The sequence below is a fragment of the Elephantulus edwardii genome, unplaced genomic scaffold (assembly GCF_000299155.1).
Source record: "Elephantulus edwardii isolate Elephantulus edwardi_28Jun2011 unplaced genomic scaffold, EleEdw1.0 scaffold00050, whole genome shotgun sequence".
NCBI lineage: Eukaryota > Metazoa > Chordata > Mammalia > Macroscelidea > Macroscelididae > Elephantulus > Elephantulus edwardii.
Window position 1 is genome coordinate 7,354,666 of NW_006399800.1, and position 19,685 is coordinate 7,374,350.

Below are 19,685 nucleotides of genomic sequence, written 5' to 3' on the forward strand. Positions count from 1 at the left end.
TCCTTTTAAAACATGAATCTGAAATTACATTTCTTCACTGGTATCAGAAGCATTCATACAAACTGCAGAGAAACAATGAAAGTTCAGAATAGTCAACCACTGGTAATGCTTTATTGGGAGGGAAAATGGTGTCAAGAAATTTATAGGGCAGCAAGCTGCATTATGCCTAACCTTTTGGACATATTAAAGCATGCCGTTTCCAGTTCTATAGCCTCTCATTATTCATAAATAATAGATAACATTGAACACAATCATCTGACATTTGTTAAGGTAATAAATATACCAGAAGTGCTGATAGGCCTTGCACTCCTTGATTTAAAGCACACAGCAGAAATTTAATGTAACTTAAAATGTCTCATGCGATTCTGTGGATTTGCAGATTTCGTTCAATTTAGCAGATCTGTAAGTGCCAAGTTGTGGTGAGTGCACTGTTGTCCTTGGCAACTTTATTATTACAAAGCAGAACTTTAATTTGGAGGATGAAACATGAATTCAGGTCCTGCTTTCCATCCAGGAATAAAAAAGGGGGAGGGGAATCCAAGTTACAGCTTATCTTCTTGTTTGGAAAAGAAGTGGAGGGGAAAATTTCAGCAATCCCTAAAGCATTTTAAGATGTTACCTGTTGGCCTTAGTTTGAGATTGAATGGAGAGTTGATCTGTAAGGGGCATTAATTGCAGGTCTTAGGAAAAGGTCCCTCTATTACATGCCACTATCAAATATGCTGCTACTTCCTCCAGTCCTTGGGATCTGATCTTAGCTGGGTGAATCCACTTTAGAGGACTACATGATGGCCAGGGTGAAAGACATGGAGATCCATTGGGCACAGCAGAATTGTCCTCTGTATCTTTATGCCAATGCAAATGGAAACTCAAAATCTTTTTCCAGCAACTTTGTCATCTTGAAAATCTGGTTGATTGTACTACATCAGTTCTTGCTAGCTGACAATGAGTCTGGCTTCCATTCCCAGCAACTCTATATATAATAGCAAAACATTCCCATCCCTGGACCATCTCTGTGACCATCTCTTTTATATGTTTGAGCCCATTGTTGAAAAATATTGTTTCAGTCTTTCTTACTGAGAGTTCCCTTCATTGTTTCTGGCCCTCTTTTTACCAAACATGTTTTTCTGATGTTTGTCCAAAGTAAGCAAGACATAGTTTCAACCATTCTGGTTTCTGAAGAATGTTCTAGTTGTATTTCTTCTAAAATAGATTTGTCTGTTCTTCTGGCAGTCAGTATTCTTTGTGAACAACACAACTTAAATGTAGCAGCTTAAATGTTCATTGTCCAACTTGCAAATGCATATGAGATATCTGAAAAGGCCATGGCTTGGATCATTTTAGTCAACAAAGTAGCATGTTGCTTTAAAACATTAAAGAAAAGCTACATAAGTATTGACACCATATTTTAAGGACTATGTCCCACTTTTGTCAGACATCATAGGAAAGAGGAATTTGTCTCTTTGAATTTTCATTATAACTTAGTAATTTAGCGCTCTCTGTACAGCATGGATAAATGCAGGAAAGAAATATCATAAATGAGACTCTTTAATGACTCATTTTTTAACAAGGAAGACCATATTTATTATTAATTTTATAAGTCATTTCTAAAGTCTGGTTATAAATTGCCTTGGTGGTGTGTGAGGTTGTACTTTAAGGCTAAACACCTATTTATGGTTTCTTGAACACTATTTATGTCATTAAGGGTACAACTTGTCATGTTTTAGTGGACTTAAGAATCATTTGGAGACCCTCCTTGTTAAAACCAACATTTTTGGCTTTCTCTAACCTCAGAGGTTCTGATTCAGGAGGTCTGGGTAGACTTCGAGAATCTGTATATCTAACAAGGTCTAAGTGATGGTAATACTGCTGATTTTATTTAAGCTCACTTACCAAGAGTTTGTCAGTTTAAATCCTTATTTTTTCCAGTCTTGGCTAACACAATTGCACTCTACCAAACTACTTCATTAAACCATCTATATTGAACATTCTCCTCACATTATTAATTTAGCTTTAAATTTGTTTCCTGCACAATGCCAAATGCATTACATGTATTATTAGCTTATTTACTCCTTCCAATAGCACTTACCTTGCTGCTGATTTTACTGGGCTAGAGAGACTAAATCATTTCTCCACGGTCATACAACTAGTTTGTTATAGAGCCATGACTCACATGCAGGCTCATTGGACCTCAAATTATGTATAATAACTCCTAGATTCATCTACAAGCAGATCCCAAGGACTAAGTTCCTAGTAACTTTAAGGGAGTGATTTTAGGAGTATTCACACACACCAGTCTCCTCCTATTTATTTTACTTGTGCTTTTTAAGGAAAAAAAAAATCAAAGCACTGCAATAATCCAAGCAAAGAAATCACCTGAATGTCACAATTTCATGAAAGATCTATTTCCTTGTTTGTAACTTTGATGCCTCATGGGAGACCAAAAGAAAAAAGAAGGAACTGGGAAGTTAAAAAATAGAAATGCTTTGTCTGCTTTCAGAAATCATTTATATGTTGGGTTTCCAGTCTCATCCAGAAAGAAAACCTCGAAAGGCAGAAGAAAGCTATTAAAGAGAGTGACTCTTCTACTACATGCTTCCACAGACCAACAATCCAAGGAATGGTTTTGAACTATCAGGACTCAGTATAGACCTCAGCACATGCATGCTCAGGTTGACGAGTTCCACGTGGCCGTGGAGCAAAGGAGGATCTGTGAACCAACTCCTCATTTTAGCACATGAAGGGGAAAAATGAAACTCTCTAAAATATGTGAAATCGAATGAGTTCCATGTTTCTCCCTTTGTCTTTTTCTCCTTTATCTCAATAACAACAACAAAATGGATTAAACTCACAGGTGGTGAACTAGAAAGTGGGTTCATTCATAGTGGACATTATTTCAATTTATCATACTCACTCATAGCTGTCAAGGCAAAACCAACTTCCTAGCTGACCCTCAGTTGGGTTTCAGAGGCTATAAATCAAACGAGAGATTACCCATCTGCTGGTGGAGAGCAGTGGCCCTTGGGTTAGCAGCACAACTACCCTACAGTCTGTGCCACCATAACTGGGAGCTTTAAAATACTGAGCTATGAACTTTAGGGAATCAAGAAACTGCTTTCTACTTTGGCATTTTTTTACTATGAACTTCAGTCCATTTTGAATATTATAACCCTTCCAATAGTCTAACCTTCAGCCTGCCAGATCTCAAAAAGAAACAAAACATTTAAATAAAAGGAAAAGGAAAGTTTGAGTTATAAACTCTAAGCCCATTTCCATGGCTGCTGGTGTTTCAATTTATTCCCTAAACCATCTGGTTCCCATTAGGCAGAAAGACAAGAAGAAGGCTGCTTCCTGCCGAGATAACCACAGAGCGCTCCCATTTCACTTTCCGTGTGGTCATCCTGATTGGCTGGGGTGTGGCTGTGAGGATAAACGGTCTCCAGTTAGGACCCCCTCAACCCTTTTACTGAGGATTACAGCAAACCCTGTGTGGTTGGAAGTGGCTCAGCTCAGCCTGTGATCAGTTCATTCATTCTTACTGCCTGGCAGTTTGTGGCAATACAGTTTTCAAACAAGAAAAATTGTGTTGTTAAATTCCATTCACCCAAGTTGTTATGAGGATTTCAAGGGAACTGCAGACTTGTCCCACTGTTGAGCAGAATCAGGATCTATTTTTAGGGATCTGACTCGGGGCTTTTCTTGGTGTTGTGCCATCTCTCCTTGCTCTCAGACCCAACACAGAATGGCTCAGGCTCAGCGATGGAGGAACTGTCCATCCTCCTTTTTTGCCTTTGCATATTTCTTTAAAGGACACAGAGCGGCTTTGTTGTCTTTGTGGTCACTGGGTCTGCTTTGCACAGTTGCCTATTAATCACTTCACTATGGAGACAGACACATCCATCATATCACAGCAGCTCTGAAACAGGCAGTCCAGTCAACAATGCTGTGTATGAAAGTGTGCATACTTAACTAGTTTGAGTTGTCAGCTGCCTGGGTCTCACCCTTAGAGAGATAATTGGGTTGTTGCTGTGTGCCATCGAGTCAAAACTGACCCATAGCTGACCCTCCAGAGGGTTTTTCAGAGGCAGTTTATGGCACGGGAGGAGAAGCCTATCTTTGCTATTTACTTTTTTGTTGTTATGTACAGTCAAGTCAATTGCAACTCATAGCAACATAATAAGGCAGGGTAGAACTGCCCTCTAGGGGTTCTTAGGCAATAATATTGGGAGCAGATCACCAGCTTTCTTACTCAGAGCTGCTGGTGAGCTTATATCACCACCCTTTAAGCTGGTACCCACGCTCTTAAATACTGTCACCAAGACTCCTTGATATCTCACTTAATAGGTCATTTTTATGTTTTTTTGTTGACTTTGACATGGCAGATAACATCTCCCATGTAGCTCGGTGTGCAGAATATATGCAGATGAAAATATTTTTAAAAATCACTCACTCATTTATGCATTGACAGTGAGACAGAAATGACTCATAGCTGACTCTCCAGTGGATTTTTGAGAAGCTATAAATTGCACAGGAGGAAAGAGTGCCCATCTTTCTCTTAAGGAACTGCTCTTGCTAGTGGATGCAAACTTTAGAGAGATGCCACCTCATTGTTACTGTTGTTGTTAATTACTCATAGCAACCCTGTGAACAAAAACCATGTTCTGTAGAACTATTGTCATTTCTAAGTTCATAGAGTTTCCAGAGGCATGTTGTTTAGGAAGTGGATGCCATTCCTGCTTCTAAGCCTGTCTTAATCTGGGAGCTCCACCAAACACTATTCACCATGGGTAAATATTATGGCATTTGACAAACTGGTGGCACAGCATTCAGCATCACAGCAATCCCAAGTTACCTCCGTACATCAGCATCGCAGCAACCCCAGGTTACCTCAGTACTGCATACTGCTATAACCACTTAGAAGAACGTTCATCCCAAACACAATTAAGAGCAGGCCCTTGAGCCCAGCTGACTTCTATATACAAAGATCGGCCACCAGGACCTGACTGACTCTAAACCAGATCAATGTTTTTGTTATGTGCCAAGTCCCAGCTCTGAACCCTTTCCAGTCCTGAGCCAGTCTCACTAATTTCAACACATCAACCCCCCATTGTCCCAGTAACTTTATCAATCCATCTCATCGGGGTCTTCCTCTCCTGCACTGTTCCTCCACCCTTCCAAGCATAATGTCCTTCTCCAAGGACCAGCCTTTCCTGGTCATGTGCCTGAAGTATGTGAGATGAAACTTCAAAATCCTAGCCTCCGTGAAGAAACTTGGTTTCACCCTCTCCCAGACAGACCTACTTTTTTTCTTGGCAGTCCATAGAATGTTCAAGACTCTTCTCCAGCACCACAACTCAAAGGCATCAATTCTTCTTCAGTCATCCTTGGTCATTGCCCAGCTCTCTGAAGCATAACAAGTAATTGCAGAGATCATGGCCTGGATTAGGTGCACCTTAGTGTCTAGACTGACATCACTATTTTCAGCACTCTGGAGAGGTCACTGACAGCAGTTTTTCCCAATGCAATTTGTCTTTTGATTTCCTGACTACTGGTGTTAAGAGTGTTGATTGCGGGGCTGAGCAAGCTATAGCTTTTAACAACCTCAATTTCTCCTCCATCTATCATGGTACTACCAATTGGCCCAGTGGTTAGAATCTTTGTCTTCTTGATGTTGAGCTTCAGTCCATATCAAAGACTACAGTCCTTGATCTTCTGCAGCAAATGCCTCAGGTCTTCTTCAGTTTCCACAAGCAAGGTTGTGTCATCTGCATAAAGTAGGTTGTTGATGAGTCTTCCTCCAGTCCTCATAAAGCCCTGAATCCCAAGTAATCTGTCCTGCATATACATTGAAAAAGTATGGAGACAGGACGCACTCGTTTCCTGAGTTTGAACCATGCAGTGTTTCCTTGCTCTGTTCTGAGGACTGCTTCCTGGTCCAAGGATTAGGTTCCAGAAAAGCACAATTAAGTGTTCCGAGAGTCCCGTTTTCCTCAAAGCCACAATTTACTGCGATCCACACAGTCAAATGCCTTTGTATAGTCAGTGAAACACACACAGACATCCTTCTAGTACTCTTCTTTCTGCTAAGATCCATCTGACATGGGCAGTAATGTCTCTAGTGCCACGAAGTCTTCTAAACCCAGCTTGTATTTCTGGTAGTTCTCTGACAATGTACTATTTCAGTCATTTCTGGATAATCTTCAGTAGATTTTATAAGTGAGTGATATTGTTCAATAATTTCCACACTCTGTTGGGTCACCTTTTTTTTAGAATGAGAATAAATATGAATCTCTTCCAGTCAGTTGGCCAAGTAGTTGTCCTCTAGATTTCTCGGCACAACTTGGTGAGCACAACCAGGGCAGCATCTGTTTGTTGAAATACATCAATTGGTATTTAATCAATTCCTGGGGTTTTATTAATTTTTTTTTTGCCAAGTCCTTCAGACCAACCTGAACTTCCTCCTTCATCACCATTGCCTCTTGATCATATATTGTTTCATGAAATTCTTCTGTGTCAACCACTTTTTGGTACAATGACTCTATATACTCCATCTTCTTTTAAATGCTTCCTGAATCGTTCAGTATTCTGCCCATCACATCCTTAAGCACTGCAACTCATGTTTGAATTTGTTCTTTAATTCCTTCAGCTGAAGAAACGCTGAGCGAGTTCAGCCCTTTATTTTCTGACTGCAGCTCCTTGCACATTTCATTATAATACTTTGCCTTTTCTTCCAAACCTGCCCTTTGAAATTTTTTATTCAGCTCCTTAACTTCTTCATTTTTTCTCTTTGCCTTGGCTTCTTGGTGCTCTAGTGCAATATTCAGAGTCTCTTTTGACATCCATTTAGCTCTTTTCTTCTTTTTCCTTCTTTGTAATGACTTTTTGCATCCTTCCTGAATGGTATTCTTGTTATCTTCCCACAGCTTATCTGGTCTTCATTCATTAGTGCTTAAGCCCTCAAACTTATTCCTGGCTCGGTTTTTAAATTCAGGATTGATAGACTCAAGATAGAATTTGTATTCCTGTGGATCTGATTTAACCATCTTTAGCTTTAATTTGAACTTGCATATGAGCAATTGATGATCTTTTCCACAATTAGCACTTGGCCTAGTTTTCATTGCTGATACTGAGCCCAATCAACAGTTCCTACCACAGTTGTAATCAATCTGATTTCTGTGCATCCTATCAGATGAAATCCATGTGTATAGCCTGATTGTACAGAATTCTGTCATTCTATCCCCAGTCTCATTTATGTCACGAAGTCCATATTTTCCGACTACTGATCCTTCTTCTTATTATTGCATCATGGTTACACGTTTGATCAATTTCTGCAACAGTCTGTAAAAATCATTTATTTCCTCCTCTTTGGCTCTGGTGCATATATTTGAGTGATAGTGGTATTAAGGATCTTCCTTGTATGTGTATGGATATTATCCTGTCACGCAAAATACTGTATTTCAAGATGGATCTAGAAAAGGCCCTTTTAACTATGAAAAGCAACCCTATTTTTCTCACCTATTCATCTTCAGCATAGTAGATCATATGATCATCAGATTAAAAATGCCCCATGCAATCCATCCCATTTCGCTAATACCTAATATGTCAGTATTTATGCATTCCATTTCTTTCTTAACAGTGTTTAGTTTTTACATTCACATCCCATGTGCCAATCATTAGTTTCTTCTTACAACTGTTCCTCCTCCTTTGTGTTTCCAATTTTGAGAGCTCGGCCTCAGCTGACATATCTATTCGTCTAAAGTGTGCTCTGCTGTACATAGGGCTTTCAAAGGCTTGTTATATTTCTGAAGTGGATGGCCAATCCTTCCAAGTCTGTCTTAATCTGGATGCTTAATTTTAGAACAATGTCTAACAGACAAGCATTTTACCAAGCAGATGAAAGACACTTCCCTTTACAGAACCAATACATTCACTGTTGTGCTCCCCGCCCCAATCATGTGTGTTTTGTCTCTTCCTTTGCCCTGCTATATCACCATCCCTTGAACTCCCATCTACCTGGTCAAACCCTCCCTTCCCCAGTCACCTCTTGATATGATAGCTTAGTCCACAAGTTACTTCTGTGATATCTTGCACCACACACTGCTACTGGTCTCTCATACTCTTAGCTGTTTCTTGTTTAGGAGGATGTAAGTCCAAATTTAGATCTCCCTATTTGTAAGCAGACTCTAAAACCAATTGCCATTCAGTTTATCTCAACTCAGTGCAACTTCATGTGTACCAGAGTGGAACAGCTCCATAGGATTTCTGGTGGCTGGTGTCTTCAGAAGTAGATCCTCAGGCCTTTCTTACAATGTATCTCTGAGAGGACTTGAACTCCCAATTTTTCTGGTTAGCAATTAATCACATATTAACTATTAATATTATTATAATTATATATAATTAAATGTATATAATATGTAATATATTTAATATATTATTATATATAGTAACTACACAGAGATTCACTAGATAACTAGCTGGACTTTTGATGAAAAGATCTTGAACCTGTAAATCCAGTAGCATTTGAGTAACCATTTCTATGTGAGGCAAAGCAAACTGAAAGTCAGCTTATCCAGACATAGGAGACATTTGAAATTTCAAGTCAAATACGTAAGAACTTGTCTGCCAAAACGGAGGAGTCGTCTAAATTTTTTAGTCAATCAAGGCTTTTCATGACTTCCACATGGTGTTTCTGGCTTTAATTCTTTGTTTTTCCTGTGCAAGTGACCATTCATCATCCATTAATTTACTATTTAACATATATTTAGTGAGCACCTATGCATGAGGATTTGTGGTCAATTTTTCCATCCAAGAGCAGTCATTATTGATGATACTACCTTAGCATAAAGAAAACAAAAATCCACACCACAGGCAGCATCATGACAGACAAAATATTGACATTGTCAGGAATTTAAGTATACTTGCTTTGGTAATCAACACCCCTTTAAACAGTAGCTTACTTGCTGCTGAGGGCCTATTTTAAAGTGCTAAGGAGTAAAGATGTTACTCTAAAGACTAAAGTGTCTTTAAATATAGCTTTTAGTTGTTTCAGATCCACATGAAAGTTGAATAATGAATAAGGAAGCTTGAAGGAAAATTGTGTTCTTGGGGAAAAAAATATTCCATATCAAAAGAACAAACAAAAGTGAACCAAACAAAGTGAAACCAGAATACACCTTAGAAACAAGGATAGTGAGATTTCACCTTGATACTTTGTGCATGCATCAGAAGCAGCCAATCCCTGGAGAAGTAGATGGAAAGAAGAGGGTCAGCTATATCGAGGGAGATCAACAAGTTGGATTGAGAAAGTAATGGCAACAGCAGAAATTGTGAGGAGGGCACAGGATCAGGCAAAGTTTAAGTCAGCTTTTCATAAGGTCTCTGTGGGCTGAAGCCGATTCAACACCCCCTAACAGTAACAACAGAGTGGTCTAAATCAGAAAGACAAACAGAAAGCAAATATCCTAAGAGTGATATTTCAGGATAGAGGAAGTGCCAACCTTTAGAGACATATGTTTCTACAGGTGCGAGTCAGAGAATCCTTTTTTAATTTAAACTGAAACCTAGAGGGTATGGTCAGTTGAAGGGAACTGTGGGACAGGTGTATTTCAGGCACAAGGAACCTCCAGTGTGAAAAACCAGAAGCAAGTGGATGGAAGGAAAGGTGGCTAAAAAACTGTGTTTAATCAGACTGGAAATAAGTTAGAACATCAGCCATTTCTGAATTTAGTGTACCAGTTCCTCTCTCAAACATTTATCCTATGCATGCTAAACAACTCCCTCTACTCTTGAGTAAATACCAATTCATAGTGACTCTCATTGTACTGTAAATCTTAACATTGTGTTGTAAATCTTAACAAGGGGAGTCTAACCATCTTTCTCTTGAGGAGTGGGTACTAGGCTCAAACCTATTGCTCCACTAGCATTCCTCATGCATCCTAAGGCTTAGCTCCAATGCCATCTCCTAGATAAACCTCAGTTTACTGCAATAGAATCAATACCTGGTACTTGCACATTTCAGATGTGCTTGAGTGTGAGTCTGTGTCTTCTTCCCTATGGACTAAGCATTTATGCCTAACCTTGTGCTTCAATAGAGTCTATGCTTAGTAAATGTTGGCTGAAGGAAGCCACAAAGATAGTTGGAGCTCAGATCTTGTTAAACCAAGAGAAAGACAACAGCAAGAGAGCTGCAGTCCAGACCTGAGTTAGGCAAAGCCTAATTTTTGAAGCACATGATCCTACAGTTGGTGCTGGGCACCCCATGCACAGATGAGGCAATCAAAGGAATCTACAGCAGGGCTACCAGAAACTACTTTTTAAATAAGGAATTTGGTATTTCACAATCCACTGACATAGACACCATAGGGAAAGTAAAAACTGTGCTGGATGTCCTCTTATTTTACAGTTTAGAATTGTTCTATTTTGAATTGCAGAGTGTAGGGCTAGCAGGGGGTAGGAGGGTCATTTATAATCCTTTGATGGCATCTTCCTCTAAAGAGCTTCAAACACCCTGGGGAGGCCTCCCTCTAGAGTCTGAAAACTCTCTCACTTCTGAGAAAGAGAAGAAAGTCTATTCTTCCTCAGTTCTGCAATATAAGGCATGATTTCAGAGAAATCTCTAAGCCTTTGTATGCCCTGCTTCCTGCTATAGGAAGGTGGAAAGAATAACCATTTAGCACCTCATGACTGGTGAGAAATAGCTGGTGGTTAATGAATCAATGCAAAGGATTTTTCAGGTACTGTTGTCATTACTAATGCCCTATTTTCCCTTGGTGAGAGCAGAGGCCTCCTTGGTGACAGAAGGCATTTCAGGGCCAGGGGTGGGGAAACCCACTCTGATAGCCTCTATTTCAGTTGGAGTGGGGGCATACGCACACAGAGGCCCCTCATTTGCCAGAGTCTTCATGGGGCATCTTAAGGCAATGAGTGATCAACCCAGCCCACAACTTTGGCACAAATGTGTTCCCTTCCAATTACTAAACTCTACCTGAAAAGCCATTTATTGCAGATAAGTCATTTTATTCTCATCATCTCTTTTGGAAGTATTCAAAACATTTTTTTCTTTTTAAGGTAGTTTCTTTTATTATCAATTTGAATAGATCATAAACACAGATTTTTTTTATTTGCTTGATAGAGGCTAATACTATAATGCTGCTAAAAAATGCTGCACAATTAGAAAAAAAATTCATTTCTGTCACTTCAAAAACAAGGTAATCATCATGCCAAAGATGACCCATCAAATTCAAAAGCCCACTTTAAAACCTCCAAATAATGCATAACAAAAATGCCTGAAGATGACTAAGGTCTTTCCTTTCAAGGAGCTGATTCTAGGGTTGTTATTATTGCACAGGGAATCTTAACTATAATCCCTATGTTTTGCTCAGCAGTTTTCCTTTGTGCTGCTTTATTTATTCCAAAATTCAAAATCTACAAGCAGAACTTTTCTAACTAAATGTAGTGTCACAGTACACATTCCTCTTAACATCAGTTCAACATTGGTCATATGGGCATTGTACAGTTTGAAGTTGGGAAGAAGAAATTTCTTTCTCTGGAAACTGGTAATAACTGGAATAAAATATAACAGCCATGGCTATCACTCTGTGAGCCACACCACTTTCATACGGTTACGTGCTACCAACCCAAAGGTGGTGTCACAAAAGTGGTGGTTTGAATCCATTAATGATGTTAAGAGAGAAATATAGACAAATATACCCCTGTGTAATTTACAGCCCCCAGAAACACTGGAGGGTAACTTATGTATGTATCAGTTCCAACTCAAAGGTCATTTAGTTTGAATGGGGTTTTTTTCCCCCCTTTGTGGCTTCTTTTGGCCTTTAAACTACCCAGCGAAGTGCAATATTTTAGGGCATTATTTTTATCGTAGGAGTATGCAATGAGGGTTGCAGAGTGGATTATATTTGGGGGTAGGGGGTGGGGTTTGGGGAGTTGCGGGGGGGGATTGTGTACCAATGAGGGAGTTTTTCTTTTGCTTTTCAAGGAGAGGAGCAAATGGGGGGGAGGGGTTTGTGCAGGGAGAAGGGTGCAACAATGAATGAATGGAATTCCAAAATCTCTGTAGATGTTCATTGAAATAAACATTGAATAAACAACCTAAATTTTTTAAAAAAAGCATTTTCCTATTCTTTCTTTCATATAATCTATTCATAACTTAAGGAGCTCTAGTGGCCTGGTGAGTCACGAGTTGTACTGCCAACTCAAATGCACACAGTTCAAATCCACTAGCTGCTTCAAAGGAGAAAAAAAAATGGGCAATATTCTGTGTGATTTTACATGCTCTGGAGGGTCGGCCATAAGTCAGTACCAACTCGAGGGTACATAACACCACCAGCACTCTTAATTTACTGAGAGTGCAGGATTAAGCATTAATGCTTAACCCAAAGGTGGTTTTGTTTTTTGGCAGTTTGAATCTGCCAACAACTCAGCAGGAAAGACAGGCAGTCACCTCTCTTGCACCTTATAAACCTCCAAAAACCTGCTGAAAGGTTAACTATGAGTTGGTTCTGACTCTACAGCCATGCCTGCTGCTTTAAAAATATAACAACAAAAAATCTTTTTATAGATGAAGAAACTGAGATCCAGAGATGTTAAGTCACTTTGCCAAAATATTACCCACCCAGTAGGTAGGAGGGAAAGTCTCCACGCCTTTTGAAATGTTCTCCAGAAGTTGTCTGCCCCCACTCTACTATCTCACTCTGATACCTTCAATCCTTCAGTGACTACTGTCACAAAATTGATCATTTTTAGAAATGCTAGTCTTGTTCTCCTTGAGATAAGTAAAATGCTTTACATTTAGTTCTTTTCCAAAATTGACTCTTCTTATCATTTTGAACTATGTTTTCAACTTGGTGTCTGATCTAACTTTGGACATTGGATTTCTGAATTTGCACAAGCACATGACAGGAGCTGCCTATCTCCAATGGATATCTAAAAGCTGAAGAGAGCAGAAAGATTTTTAAGGGCACTATTTACATAACAAAATGAGATGGGGGAAATTCTGTCTGAGAAACCGTTTTCCTCAAAGGTCATACCTCATTTGACAAGTTAAAAAACAAAACCGTGAACTCCAGTGCTACTCACTTAAAAGAGTTTTTCCCAGGAAAAAGGCAATTGATTGCCCTGAATTTTAAGTAGCCAAGACTCTTGTAACCAGAACTATCAGATAATTTGTAACCTTGAAAGATTTATGATGAAATTAAAAATTTCACCTTTTCCCAATTTAACAATGACTGACAGAAATAGACTGCTACCATCTCTTAAACCTTCCCTATTCCACTTAAGAGAACTCTGGTGGCCTAGTGGAGAAAGAGTTACACTGCCAACTCAAAGACAGACAGTTGGAATCTACCAGCTGCGCCAAGGAAGAGAGATGGAGACTATCCTTCCATGCAATTCTCAGCCTCTAGAAACCCACTGGAGGGACAGCTATGAGTCAATTCTCACTTGATGGTAATTAGAGTGAATGGGAGTCATTTCCTGGCAAGCTGAGGGGTCAATTTCAATTGAGGAATGTTGTTGTTGTTGTTGTTATGTGCAGTCGAGTCGCTTGCGACTCATAGCGACCCTCTCTACAACAGCCCTAAACTCTACTCTATCCTGTGCAAATCACATTGCCTCTGACACACCCAATCCCGATCACCCCAGTCACTGAATCAGTCCATCTCATAGAGGGTCTTCCCCTCTTGCGCCGTCCCTCCACCCTCCCAAGCATGATGTCCTTCTCCAAGGACCTGTCCCTCCTTACAACATGTCCAAAGTATGTCAGACGAAGCCCCAGAACCCTTGCCTCCAAGGAGCAGCCTGGTTTAACCCTCTCCAGGATGAACCTATTTGTTTTCTTGGCAGTCCATGGTACATTCAGTACTCATAGGCATCAGTTCTCCTATCCTCCCTAGTCACTGTCCAACTCTCTGATGCATAACAAGTGATTGCAAAGACCATGGCCTGTATCTGATGCACCTTAGTCTCCAGAGAGACACCACCATTGCTTTTTAGTACTTTGGAGAGGTCCCTAACAGAAGACTTTTCCATGGCAATACATCTTTTAATGTCTTGACTACTGGTGCCAAGAGTGTTGACTGTGGAGCCAAGCAAACTAAAGCTGTGAACAATCACAATCTCTTCACCATCCATCCTGATGCTGCCAATTGGCTCAGTGGTGAGAATCTTTTTCTTCTTGACATTGAGCCTCAATCCAGATTGAAGGCTGCAGTCCTTGACCCTCTGCAGCGAGCGCTTCAGGTCCTCTTCAGTTTCAGCAAGCAGGGTTGTGTCATCTGCATAACACAGATGGTTGACAGATCTTCTACCAATCCTGACACTACATTTCTCCTCATAGAGCCCAGCCTCCCAGATAATCAGGTTGAAAAGCTATGGAGACAGGACACATCCCTGACGTACACCCTTCCCAATTTTGAACCATGCAGTGTTGCCCTGCTCTGTTCTGACGACTGCCTCTTGGTCCAAGTATAGGTTTCACATTAGCACAATCAAGTGTTCTGGGATTCCCATTCTTCTCAGAGTCAGCCACTGTTTGTTATGATTCACACAGTCAAACGCCTTTGCATGATCAATGAAACACAGATAAGCCATTCTTCTGGTATTCTCTGCTTTCAGCTATGATCCATCTAACATCAGCTACAATATCCTTAGTACCACAACCCCTTCTAAACCCAGCCTGGACTTCTGGCAGTTCTCTGTTGATGTACTGTTCTGGTCGTTTTTGGGTAATCTTCAGTAGAATCTTGCTTGCATGTGAAATCAATGATATTGTTCTGTAGTTTCCACACTCAGTTGGCTCACCCTTCTTTGTGATGGGAACAAAGATAGATCTCTTCCAGTCACTTGGCCAAGGGGTTGTTCTCCAGATTTCTTGGCACAACTTGGTGAGCACTTCCAGGGCAGCATCTTTTAGCTGAAATGTGTTAATTGGTATACCATCAATTCCCGGGGCCTATTTTTTACTATTTACTTCAGAGCAGCCTGAACTTCTTCCTTCATCACCATAGGCTCTTGCTCATATGTTGTTTCATTAAATTCTTCCTTTTGATACAGTGACTCAGTATATTCTTTCCATCTTCTTTTAGTACTTCCTGGATCATTTCATAGTCTGCCTAAAGCATCCTTGATTATAGTAGCTCAAGGTTTGTATTTAATCTTCAGTTCTTTGAGCTTAAAAAATGTTGAGTAAGTTCGGCCCTTTTGATTTTCTGACTCCACTTCCTTGCACATTTTGTTGTAATATTTCACTTTGTCATCCCATGCTGCCTTTTGATATCTTTTTTTCAGCTCTTTCGTATCTTGAATTCTTCCTTCTGTTTTGGCTTCTCTGTGCTCCAGTGCAATCTTCAGAGTTTCTTCTGGCATCCATTTTGGTCTTTTCCTTGTAAAGATGTAGTCCTCATGTATATTGATACTTAGAAAGGTATCATTCCCTTGAAAAGAATGTATCTCGTACACACAGTGAATGCAGTCTAACATACTGTAGTTTTCACCAAAATCTCCAAGTCAGTGAAGGAAATAGAATCCATTTTAGTCACAGGTGTGCATTTTTGTGCAATTACGTGTAAGTGGCTAAAAATTATATTCAATATACCCAATAAACAATCAAACTTGAAGAAAATCAGTTGCTCTTTTAGCCCAACAACCAAGATGTGCAAATTTAAGGACAAAATTTTAATTTGCAGAATTTCTTGGTGAGTAGCTATTAAAACATTTTAGTACAAGACACCCCACAGTTTGGGGGTGGTCCACCACATAAAAGGTTTGAGTTATTGCTGAATTTCATTGGTGATGTGTGTTTTTGGCTTGGCTTTGTTTTGTTTTGGGTTTTTTGTTTTTTGTTGTTGTTGGTTTTTTTTGCTTTTCAGTTTCTACCCCTTGAAAGTTCATGGAAGATAAATCTGGAAGTATTTTAAAGGTGACACATTTGGAAATTACTCCACGTCTTAACCATCTTACACACTTTCTCCAGGGTGAACTGCCTGGACTGCCTTTCACTACAGCAGGCATTTGTTTAATAATAGGATCTTTATTTCTTGAGAGAGATATGCTGCTTGTATTTATTCTCTATTCGAAGTCACAATCCTTTGTCACAGAACAATCATTTCCACAGTAACCAGCTGTGATGTCATAAGCAAGGGGAGTAGGACAGTTTCAAAAAGAAAGAAAGGAAAAGCACATAATCTTTAGATTGAGGTTTCTGGGTTTTGAAGCTGTCTCTTCAGTAATCAAAATATTTTGGCAGAACTTCAAGGGTTGTATATTGTGGGTTGTGAAGGGATAGCTTTTTATTTCATTTTATTCTAATTCCGTGCCAATGATATTTGCCAGTAAAATACATTAAACATATTCCAGAAAGAGTTAATTTAGTAGAGGAAAAATGTGTCTCCCGAGACTCAAGAAGGTACATTTTCTGTCTTGCTATCGTTTCCGTAATAGGAATAATGTTTACATTTCCTCAGCCCATGCAATGCTTCTAATGTATTCCTGTTCTTTTCACTCTCCAGAGGCAGGAATTGAGGTATTTGAGATTTTATTTTTTTAGCAACTGCATCAAGCACTTAAGACATGACAATTTGTGATGTGTATTCTCACTTGGTATTAAAAAATAAAATCTTCAGTGTTTGCATTTGATTAGAGTCTCTCAGCTTGATAGCTGATTAAGCAGGACTGTGGAAGGCAACTTTCTTCAGAAATGGTGCATCTTGGTTAATGTAGTGTAAGATTATTGACGGGTATAGTCACATAATTTTTATTAAATTGAAGAGGTTAGCTCACCGTGACAGCAAACTCTAGCTGTATTAATGAGACCTGGCACTTTGCAAACCCGCTCCAAGGCTCCAAATGGTCTTTTTGTTCTAAGCATTCTTTCCGTTCCAGTAAGGAAAGAGCTTCATTCAGATAGTCAGCATATTTACCTGAAATTGAGTGTGTTTTGGAGGGATGATGCAGAATCAGCATAAACATATATAATCTGTGAACTTTAGCTATTTTCATGTACTGTAAATGATTTACATGCTCTTTCCTCTGGATACTTTAAATATAAACATAGCTTGTCTTCAGACAAAGCCCATGATGGTTACCAACAGGGCCTCAGGAGAGACCCCAGCTGGAACCTTAAAGTGTTAGGCAATTTGTTCACTTAACATGCATAAAATAAGTTCTTGGGTGGCATAAATTATTAAGCCCTGGACTATTACCTGAAAGGTTGGCAGTTCAAACCTTCACAGACGCACCTCTGAAGGTCTGGCTGTCTGTTTCCAAAAGGGCACTACCTTGAAAACCATAAGGAGCAGTTCTACTCTGACACACTTGGGTTCGCCCTGGAATCAACTAGCTGGCAACTAAAACAAAAAATGTGTATAAACACAAAAATGGGTATTCCCTCCTCTTCATCCAGATTAAAAAAATACCTGGGTTACTGCAATGCACTAAGGGAGGGACTTAGAAACAGGTGAAGAAGGATGTGCAAATTTTGAAAATTAAAAACAACTCTGTCAAGGTGCACTGTGCAGCAGAAAGAATAGGTGCTGAAGGAGTACAAAGCACTTTTGCAGAGCATAAGGAAGGCACCCAGATGAAGTGTACCTGCATACGTCATAGAGGGGCCTTCAGAAGGATTAATTAATGTTTGGCAGTCTGTGACTTGAAGACAAGTTATGCAGAGGTGCTATTATCACTTATTACTGTTATTAATTAACAGGATGAATGCCCAACAAAAATAAGGCAGGCCAGCAGCGTGTTAAGTTTCTTAACATCCTATGTGATTGTCTGTTGCAGGAGTCATTCGGGAGAGTTACCTCAAAGGCCACGACCAGCTGGTGCCCATCAGCCTCTTGGCCATCGCGGTGATCCTGGCTTTTGTCATGGGGGCCGTGTTCTCGGGCATCATCGTCTACTGCATCTGTGACCACCGGCGCAAGGACGGGAGCGAGGTGGCGCGCAAGGACAAGGAGCTCACGCACTCGCGCCGCGGCTCCATGAGCAGTGTGACCAAGCCCGAGGCCATCCTCACGCCGCTCATGCCCAACGGCAAGCTCCCCACGCCCAGCAACACGGCCAAGATGCTCATCAAGGCCGAGCAGCACCACTTGGACCTGGTCGCGCTGCCCACCCCGGAGTCCACCCCGACACTGCAGCAGAAGCGGAAGCCCAGCCGAGGCAGCCGCGAGTGGGAGCGGAACCAGAACCTCATCAACGCCTGCACCAAGGACATGCCCCCCATGGCCTCCCCCGTGATCCCCACCGACCTGCCCCTGCGGGCGTCCCCCAGCCACATCCCCAGCGTGGTGGTGCTGCCCATCACGCAGCAGGGCTACCAGCACGAGTACGTGGACCAGCCCAAAATGAGTGAGGTGGCCCAGATGGCGCTGGACGACCAGGCTGCCACGCTGGAGTATAAGACCATCAAGGAGCATCTCAGCAGCAAGAGCCCCAACCATGGGGTGAACCTCGTGGAGAACCTGGACAGCCTGCCCCCCAAAGTCCCTCAGCGGGAGGCCTCCCTGGGCCCCCCGGGAGCCTCCCTGTCTCAGAGTGGCCTGAGCAAGCGGCTGGAAATGCACCACTCCTCCTCCTACGGCCTTGACTATAAGAGGAGCTACCCCACGAACTCGCTCACGAGGGGCCACCAGGCCACCACTCTGAAAAGAAACAATACTAACTCCTCCAATTCCTCCCACCTCTCCAGAAACCAGAGCTTCGGCCGGGGAGACAACCCGCCGCCCGCGCCGCAGCGGGTGGACTCCATCCAGGTGCACGGCGCGCCGCCCGCGGGCCCCGCCGTGACTGTGTCGAGGCAGCCGAGCCTCAACGCCTACAGCTCGCTCACGCGGCCAGGCCTCAAGCGCACGCCCTCGCTAAAGCCGGACGTCCCTCCCAAACCCTCCTTCGCGCCCCTTTCCACGTCCATGAAGCCCAATGACGCGTGTACATAATCCCAGGGGGAGGGAGTCAGGTGTCGAAGCAGCAGGAAAAAGGCGAGGCGCCCCGCTCAGCTCCGCAAAGGTTCTCCACTGCCTCAGAGCACCCACCAGACCAGGATGGCCGCGGCCGAGCGGAGGAACAGGAGACTCCTGGAAAAAGGGGCCGCGTGGTTTGGTGAAGGTTTGCAACTGCGGGACTCACCTCCATTCTTTTCCTTCACTCTCCCTCACACCCCACTGCAGGTTGGACTCACAAAAGACTTCAGTTATCATCACCAACATGAGCCAAAAGCACATACCCACCATGAACGCAGACACACACACACACACACACACACACACACTACAGATAACACAGAGGTGAACAAGCAACTGCAACAGTTTGTCCATGACTGCACGCGGGCGCTGCCAAAACTGGGCTGGCGTTCCAACCTTCAGAACACAAAGGCATTTTTTAAAAAATGATGAAAATTAAAAAGAAAAAAAATTAAAGAAATCATTGATAATGCTAACTCAGACTTTAACGATGGCAGAAGTTTACTATGCGCAGATACTGTGAAATGCCCACCAGTGTTACAGCTTTCTGTTATAGCAGATTAATGCCATGTTGGGCGAATATGTCATAGATTTCTGCTCCTCCTCTCTCTTAATCAATAACGTGACCGTTAACGCAAGTAACTCTTTTATTTATTGTTCACCCTTTTTTCCTTAAGGAAAGGACTCTTCCACATATCATCCTATGAA

The 19,685-nt window shown here is 41.4% G+C and overlaps 1 protein-coding gene across 1 annotated transcript in view; it reads left to right on the plus strand.

Annotated features, from left to right (window-relative positions):
• Positions 1 to 18,953, plus strand: part of SEMA6A (sema domain, transmembrane domain (TM), and cytoplasmic domain, (semaphorin) 6A) — an 84,211-nt gene extending 65,258 nt beyond the window's left edge. The window contains exon 18 of the mRNA XM_006886665.1: positions 17,797 to 18,953. Coding sequence (XP_006886727.1) covers positions 17,797 to 18,953 — 1,157 coding nt within the window. The remainder of the gene's footprint in view (positions 1 to 17,796) is intronic.
• Positions 18,954 to 19,685: the final 732 nt, after the last annotated feature.